We start from the raw sequence: 8,659 nt of genomic DNA, 5'->3' as shown, positions 1-8,659 counted from the left end.
TCCCCTCCATGCTGTGGCTGTCCCCTCCAGTCTGTGGCTGTCCCCAAGCTCTCGCTCTCTTGCAGTTCGTGCTGAAGCACCAGGAGTTCGCTTCGCTCCGGGAGGTGAAGGGCTTTCCCAACGCCCTCAACCCGCACAAGGAGGAGTCGCGGGCGCTGGTCAGAGCCATGATTGACCAGGTCATGGCGCTGCATGGAGACCTGGAATGGTTTCACATCGGCTGTGATGAGGTGGGACTTCTCTTGAGCCAGGATTTTATTTTTTTTGTGAGGAAGGATGGTAAAGGCTGAGGCTTCTGCATGTCGGTGGTGCCCGGGCCATGTCTGGGTGACAGAAATACCCATTCGGGCCAGTGTAGAAACATATTTTTGACAAGAAATTATTCCAGTAACACTGGATATAATTTCTATTGATCTGACTGTGATACCCAAAGTATTAAAAGCTGTTTCTTAAAGCTAACTTGGCATTTAGTCATATGTCAAATGAGTATGTAAAGTGAGATATCAGTTGGAGGTGTTCATTAAGAATCACAGGAGTTTGGATGTTGGCTCATTGTTCTGGCCAATTTAGTCGAAGTAAGCTCTTTTGTGGTGGGCAGTATTATTTTTTTCTCTTGGTAGTTTGTCTCCTTGAGGAGAAGAACCTTGAGTTTTCTCCTTCCTTGGGGTTTCTTAAAACCACCCCCACGGCACACAGATCCCTGAAATTCATTGTCATCCCCTCAGTTACTGAGATTAGTTTGGCTTTTTTAATCCTGTTGTGGGGAAAGGGATGGCAAGGTTAGGTGGGGACGTGTAAGCTTTTATACACCAAAATACTAATTATGTAGAATAACTGTGTTTTAGATAAAACCTGCTCAAAAACCCCAAAGAGTTTAAATGGATATCCAGCGTAAACGGCCCAAATCCACTCTGCGGATGACCAGGTCTGCGGGGGCCACCCTTGGGCATGCCCCCATCCTCTTCTGGATTCACGTACACATGATCTCCCTCCCCAAGACAAGGACCATAAGGGTTGCTAGATGTCTTGAACTGGTAAAAGCTGGTGAGAGCTACTCCTAAGGACAAACCTTCCAAAGACAAATACAGCATCCCTTAATTATTGTTTAGATATTTCAGTTCCTATGGGAAAATTTCCCTACGTGATGCATTTAGTCAGGGCCACAGTCTCCCGCAGGCTGACAGAAATGCTTGCAGTGTCTTCAACGCTGAGAGGTGCTTTTAAATGTGTCTGCTCGGTGTGTCACATCTGTGCGATAGGTTTTGAATATTTTATGATTTTATGATGCTGTGCCAAACTCGTTCCCCCTCTTCCTGCACACAAAGTCAGGATTATTTGTATGATGTTTCAGGTCTACTACCTCGGCGAAGGAGAGGAGTCAAAGCGGTGGCTGCAGCAACCAGACAACACTCCAGAGAAGCTGTGCTTATCCCACATAAAAGCAGTTGCAAGCTGCCTGGTCTCGTGTTACCCCACCGTGACGCCCATCGTGTGGGATGACATGCTCAGAGGGATGAGTGAGGAAACATTGGCAGGTGTGTGACCAGCGATGGGGTGACTTATCTTTTGTAGCATACAAAAATGTTTACACAACCAGTTAAAACAGATTTGTTGTCAGATGAAAATAACGAAAAACAAGAAATCTGAGAATAGTTGAGATATGATCTGTTGGACTAGAGACATTTAGTCCTTGGCTATGTCACAGACATTCTCTATGACTGTGGGCAAGTCTCAACACACCGACTTTAGTTTTCCATCTCGTGGTACACAGTGACAAACAAAACAGTCAGCACGCGGTGGTTGCCATCAATTCTACTTTCTTAACATATTAAAAAAAGCTTGCTAGCATTTGTGATCTCAGCCTAAATGTCTCTGCCTTCCACCACCTTTTAACGTCAGTTGCTGCTCTGGGCAGCATCTGGTTCCCGTGGTGCAGCCTCACATGGAGAAGCTGCCACCCTGTGAGCGTCTTTGACAGAATATGTGATCCCAGTGCGCATGATGAGGAGCTCTGACACTGAACTGTGGGATAGCTCCAAGACTCTGATGTCATGAGTCTTGTTTGTTGAAAAATATGAAACTACTGCTACAGTTCAAGTAATTCTAGCATAGACAGAGTTCCAGCATTTTCAGAGCCACCTTATGTGTCTGCTCTAAACAGATTTATACAATACCTTGAAGAGCTATGCAGCTCCTCCAGCAGTGACTGACCTATTCCTGGCTTTAATAGTCAGAAATCATCAAAAAAAAACCAAAACAGGTCGGACCCATGCGGTTTCCACTAGAGCAGCACAGCATCTAGCAAAGTGCACTCTAAAGTGCAGGCTAAACAAATTAAAATGGGATGCAGTTACTGAATTTCTGTACAATTTACTGCAGTTTCTCATGTTTAAAACTAGTCAGGGAGTTGATTATAAAGGGATTTGAAGCTAAACCTGTATCTTTATTTGTACTTTAAAGGCATCTTGAAAAGCTCAGTTCTGTGCAAACACGGCTCAGACAATCTCTAACCTAAAGGGTGAACGTTTCCTTTGAGTTTGGCTGAAATCTTGTGCATACAGTTTGCAGCTCTGCCAGCTAAGCCCAGCAGGCATATGGATAGATTCAGGGGACTAAGAATGAGATGGGCTTGGGCTGAATTCTCCAATGAATTGTCACTGCTGACCCAGATTAGTGATTTCAAGACATCTGAGGACATAGTGACCCCCAGCCCGTGAATCCGTGTGTTCAAAGTCCTGGCCAGGCCAAAAATGCCCAGGGACACTTCAGCTGTAAATGAAGAATTCTAGTGACAAGCCACAGTTAGTTCTAGTCACATGCTACTGTACCGATGGTATGTACTTAGTTCTCCCTTTTAACTGTCTGTTTTCCATTACTTAGAAGAATTCTGTTCCTTTCAGAGTCCGGGGTCCCAAAGCTTGTGCAGCCAATGATCTGGGACTATGCCGCAGACCTCGATGTGGAGGGCAAAGGTTTGTACTTCTCTGCTGAGCTGCTTAGGAGGAGCAAAGAGCCCTGTTACCTGTTAAGCAAAAGAGCCAAAACAAAACAGTATAATAAAACATACCTTAGTTGGACACCAAAAGATTCTGGTTTTGTTCAATTGCTTTTTATTGCTTTGATAGCATAAACGCAGCCCTTGTTTGATCTCACATAAAGGTTGCTATTTGTTTTCTTTTTCTATTTATGCTTCTATGAAGGACTTGCATTGTCTGATGCTTAATTCTTTCCAGCAGCAGTGTGGAACTACTGATGGGAGATGGAGAGGTTTTTCACAAGCACTGTTACATTAACTCTCAGTGCATTGAAACCAGTCGGAGCAGATAGCTCCGTATTGAACAGCTCTACAAAAGCAGCTTCGAGGCTTCATACATGTATAGAATTCAAAGGCAAAATTCCTAAAGGCTCCAGTCAGGCATCTAACACGCATACAAATATTTATTTGTTGAAAGAAGAATCAGTTGTCAGATGTTGCACGTGCTCATTATGTGCCCATGGTTCTTAGCACTGAAGGAATTCAGCAATTCAAAAAAAAAGGAATATAGTAACCGGGCACATGAAAACAGGAGGGCAGCCACCCAAACAGGTTGCTCAGAGAGCATGTCAAATCTCCCATCCTTGCTGATGCTCACAACTTGATGGGACAAGGCTCAGCAGCCTGTTGTCACTGTCCCAGGTTCCTCTTACTTGGAGCATTACAGCCAAGGCTGAAAATGGAGAAAACTTGTCCTGTAAGTGTTCTTTTGTGTCTTATTTCAGTGCATCTCATAGAGAAGTATCGTAGATGTGGCTTCTCCAAGGTGTGGTTTGCTAGCGCTTTTAAAGGAGCTACGGGAGTGAATCAGTCTCTGACACTTATTGGCCACCACTTAAAAAACCACCTGCGGTGGCTGGAAGTGGCAAGGAATAGCCCTGCTGATGTCCTTGAAGGTATCGCGCTGACCGGCTGGCAAAGGTAAGGAACATTCTTTTAAATGCTTCCAAGGATCACGTGGAAGCAAACTTCCACCCAAAAACTCCCTCAGAGGTACGAGGAGGCTCGGGATTTAGAAGGGACCCTCCAGTCCTTCCTGTTACTGCTGGGACTCACCCACGGGCTGGGATAGGTGGATTCCAGAATTCCGGGCAGCTGGAGCGATGGTTTTTGGCAGACACCACCAACAGCAGATTGGATTTGAAGGCTTGAACTGTATTTTGTGGCACCTTGAGGTGCTTACAGACAGCATAGTTAACCCAATGCCCGGTGAATAGCTGAACGTCCGACATGAATCAGATAGAACAAAGTTGCTGAAGAGAGAACATGTTCGTGTCATGAAGGAGTGAAGGGTTTTTATGCAACAGCCAGGATGTCTAAGGGAATACAAGAGACCTGAATTCCAATTTCTGACCCTAACTTGGCTGGAGAAAGTTGGTTTGTATCTGTTCTTCATAGTAAAACAGGAATATTCAGCATTTCAGAGAGCAGAAGGTCCCTTCTCTGAGACAGAGACTAATGTTTCTAAAGCTCTTTGTTTTGTAGTGATTGAAACATTAACACTTCCCCCTGTTCCGGCACTCCGGTGTCTAACTGATGAATGTTTTCTTATTTAGGTACGATCATTTCTCTGTTTTGTGTGAACTTCTCCCTGTGGCAATTCCATCACTGGCCGTATGTCTGCAGGCACTAAAGAATGGTACAATGGCAACTTTATTCTCTCTCAGCTAATGCCTAGCACAAGAGCGAAGTGACCTTGCCCTAAGGTTGGCACAGGCTTATTATATTTTGAGATGGTTTGACTATCTGACTGTGGTCTGAATTATGAACAATAACTTATACATCGTGCATGTTTGCGATACAGGAACAGAGAAGCCTTTTGGACTAAGTATTTAAAAATAGACGTAGTATACTACTCGTGTCCTAACCCACAAATGGTCACAAGCTTCTTCAGGCATATACTAAAAAAAATTTAAGAAGCTGGATTGCTTTTGAAACACTACTGGTATATAAATGGTACTAATTTAATTTAGATTTAGATCTTCTTTACATGTTAAAGTTGTTTTAACTAATCAATTTTCTTAAAATCGATCTAGGTAGTACAATGTCTGGTAAAATACTTCCTGTAGTTTCTGGTTTCTTTACAGGCAGCTGTCAATAGAATTTTATTTTTGTCGTTCTGCATTTCTAATTTTCAAAATAAAACCCCACAACTTGCTTGGTTTTAACTAAGGCACTAATATATTCAGCACCCTGAATGGAAAGCTCACAACTAGGAAGTGCTGTACCTAGCACAAGACAATTGTCTGGAAGACAATGTACTCCTCCCACCCCCAGGTTTTTTTCCTTCTTCTATTTACATTTCACCTTTTAAAACATCTTCATCCAAGGAGTACTACAAAGCCAATACTGAGAACTCCAAAAAAAACCTTCTTGATGAACATTTGGGTTGTTCACATTCCTTTTACGTATTTCCACTGCCAGGTGGTTATTCTGAAAAGGTTAAAGAAAATGTGGAAAAGCTCCTGGGAATGTCCAACCTGGAAATGGAAACTTTCATGAGGTAAAATTCCAGCTGTGGGATTCAGCTCTTTCTCATTGTGTAGTGAGCTCAGAAACTCACAGATCTTCTCTGGACAGCACGAGTCTGGGGACCTTTCCTGGGAGCAACATTCTTACACTTGTGACGCAAGTTAGTTTCTACCTCAAGTCATCAGTGGATGAACTTCTTGAAAGGAACAGGTAAGAAGGTTTGTGTTGGTTCTCTGGCTGTCTGCAGGTGTGTGGGGTTGGTATGATCTCAAAATGGGGCATAACTCCAGCACAGGGATTTAAACATCAAGCTCTATATCTCGGGCATCACATCCCTACGTATTGGCACCTCAGCAGAATGGAATACTTGGATGAAAATAGTTACCAAAAAAAAGAAAAAAAAAAAAAAAGGCTTGAAATCAAATGGCAACAGGTGATCTGTTATTCTGATCTGCCAGGAACAGTCTTTTACAAGCTAGTTCCAAAGAGATGTAGACTTAAAATCACTTGCCCCTTAAGCATTATCTCTGTGCAGAAGTTTGGTTAAAGCCCCATCCCCTGCCTGTCAGCCTACAAACACATACATCACTGCTGTTTCCAAAACTGCTCATGCTAACGTTCATTTTCAGATATGTCACAGGCTGGTTCAGCCCCTACCACAGGAAAAGGAAGATTATTCATCCTATAATAATGCATCACTTTCAGCCAGATGCAGTAAGGTAACACCACTTATTTTGCATTCTAGGGGAAATAAAGTCTGTTGTATTTTGACCAGTCAAGTGCCCAACATATAGTTTTTAGTCCTGGCCCCTTTCTAAAATTATTTCAGAAGCATCAATGGATATCAAACAATACGAAATATTCATAAGATGGTTTTAAACAGAAGAACGTGTTTATCTTTGCCTGCTGTTGAACAGTCTGTGAATACAAGGACACAATTGGTCTCCAAAAACCTCTCCCTTGCATATGCAGTTCCTCCTGTGCAGATGGGCTGTGTCGTACAGCAGTTGTTAGCCCAGACTAGGAGCCACCATGGGCCAGGGTCCAGGCAGGGCTTGGAATAAAACCGTGCTCCCTGTCCCTGGGGGTGCCCTTCAGAACTTGTCCTAAAGATGATGCTGATTCATCCTAAATGCCTCATTTATACTTTTTTTTTTTTTTTTTTTTGCTGTGATAAGGTGAACATCCAACTGCATCCACTTTTCTGATAAAAAACAGAATTAACTTCCCAACAAGTCTCACAGTGGGTTTCAGTTACACTTAAAAGGTGTTCAGTCATTTTTTGAGCTCACATTTCTGTACTTTAAAAGTCACTGCATAAGAGAAATGCCAAGACTAATTGTTCTTAAACACAAACAGCATCAACCTTTTGCCCTCTGCACAAAATCAAGTCCTTTGAGTTCTTGGAACAAGAGTCTGCTTTTCCTGTCAAGTCATTTTAAGGACAGTGCTCACTTTAAAAGGCCCAGTAAGCTAGCCCTCCCTTGAGGCAGAGCTCAGCTGCTAATGTGATTGTTTCTTCTTTCTAATTTCTGCTTAGTCTCCTCTCCAAGTGGAATGCTGTGGTGCAAGACCTCCAAGCAGCCATGGAGCAAGTTTTCCACAAGTGTACTGTAGAGGAGTGGATGGAGGAGAACGTCCACCCCAGCCTACAGAAGCTGCAGCAAGTGGTGGATGATTTAGATAAAGCAATAAAAGCCCAGAATTAGGGGCATTTCAATTAGCCTGGCTTACTCCATGGGACAACATGGCTAGTGGAAATCTGCAACTAGTCATAGAGCTAGAGTTTGTCATCTTCAGAGTTGAAGCAAGAACTGCAATTAAACAAAAGTGACCTGAAGGCATAAAGGAGTTTACTAGTGTAACAGGCTTCAACTCGGTTTTAATTTTCCTGTCTTAATGCATTGTTGAGCCTTAAATCACCTGCCCTGGCAGTCAGGTTTGCTCCCCTTGCGTAACAGAATGCAGGAGTCAGACCTCAGCTATAGTACAAGGCAGGAGAAAAACTCAAGTTTCTTCCAAATTCAGTATTTGTAGTAATGGGCTTTCTTACATTACAATGATCTGGAAAAGTTCTACAAGTTCTACTCTAGTCAGCAGCCAGCATGTCCTCCCTTTGCAGTTTCCATAAAAAGACAAACTTAGGATAAACATCCTTGAGGTCCTGGTGGTCTGTACTGAGCCTCACTCCTCTTTCAGGTACGCTCAGAGATGTGTCCTACCATTCCATCATGACAAGTCCTTCCACAGCCCTTAGCACTTGATTTGTTCAGTTTTGGTTTGGACTTCAATCTTTGAAATACATAAAACCATCAGTCCTAAATCCAGCTTTGGTTAGCCTGAGATCAGGAAATTAACATGTGCCCTCACAGTCCAGAGCAGGGAGGAGCTACAGAAAAGGGGCTTGCTGCCAACAGCAAATCTCACACCTGGACATTGAGGGAAAACTGCTTTAATGCACTGGGCTCCTTGACATTGTACCACAGCATGATCTAAGCTAAGCATTGCTTCAGCCCCATCCCAGTCACTTTCAGGCACTTACTGTGCTCTGTAAAACCTGGGACTGCAGGTTCATCCCAAGTTAAAGTCTAAAGAATTTGGGAAAAACACTGTTTTATTCTGCTTTAACACTGAACTTTTAAAAATGTAGGGCAATATATTTTGTGGACTTAACTGGAGCATTAACATAACCAGAAAGGAAAATCATTCAGAAGTCTGGTAGTTAAGTATACTACCAGGAATATTCAAAATATTCCTTACTTGTTTGCTTCATTTATTGCTTTCTGGAAAGTCTTATTTTGGAAGCACAGGCATTGAAATTTTCTTGGAACAAGAGTATAGCTCTAGATACAAAAAGTACAAGTAGTACAGCATAAGACAAATCTAACTTATTTAATGTGAGCTACAGGCATCATGTATGCAGATTCTTACCTAAGAATCACCATTTGCTATGTATACCTTAATGACGAAAGTCACATACCTTGAACTAAACAAGGTCTTATTTTACTTTAATAAATCCTTTGATACTCAAAATATTTGTGGGAATTTGCCTTTGTTTTGCATGTGACATGTTGGTTTGGTTTAAAGAACAAAAAATGCAAATATATTCAGCAGGGGAGAGTTGGTTATATCAGTTTATATGAAATCGAGAGC

The 8,659-nt window shown here is 42.5% G+C and overlaps 1 protein-coding gene across 1 annotated transcript; it reads left to right on the top strand.

Moving 5' to 3' along the window:
* The first annotated feature begins 8 nt into the window (after nucleotides 1–8).
* Nucleotides 9–7,248, top strand: HEXDC (hexosaminidase (glycosyl hydrolase family 20, catalytic domain) containing). The gene is made up of 9 exons (XM_010082414.1): nucleotides 9–230; nucleotides 1,352–1,535; nucleotides 2,901–2,972; nucleotides 3,760–3,955; nucleotides 4,591–4,673; nucleotides 5,459–5,537; nucleotides 5,615–5,716; nucleotides 6,136–6,225; nucleotides 7,047–7,248. Exons 1-9 carry the CDS (start codon nucleotides 9–11, stop codon nucleotides 7,213–7,215), a joined length of 1,197 nt encoding a protein of 398 aa, XP_010080716.1. The 3' UTR covers nucleotides 7,216–7,248.
* Nucleotides 7,249–8,659: the final 1,411 nt, after the last annotated feature.

Source organism: Pterocles gutturalis, unplaced genomic scaffold (genome assembly GCF_000699245.1).
Source record: "Pterocles gutturalis isolate BGI_N339 unplaced genomic scaffold, ASM69924v1 scaffold30904, whole genome shotgun sequence".
NCBI lineage: Eukaryota > Metazoa > Chordata > Aves > Pterocliformes > Pteroclidae > Pterocles > Pterocles gutturalis.
Note: the sequence above shows the minus strand (reverse complement) of the source record. Positions and strands in the feature narration are given on the sequence as shown.

Excerpts from the sequence above, each read along its gene's own strand:
- HEXDC (XM_010082414.1), top strand. The coding sequence starts at position 9 with ATGCTGTGGCTGTCCCCTCCAGTCTGTGGCTGTCCCCAAGCTCTCGCT. Across the intron at positions 231-1,351 it reads TTCACATCGGCTGTGATGAG|GTCTACTACCTCGGCGAAGG; the intron begins GTGGGACTTCTC and ends ATGATGTTTCAG. Across the intron at positions 5,538-5,614 it reads GAAATGGAAACTTTCATGAG|CACGAGTCTGGGGACCTTTC; the intron begins GTAAAATTCCAG and ends TTCTCTGGACAG.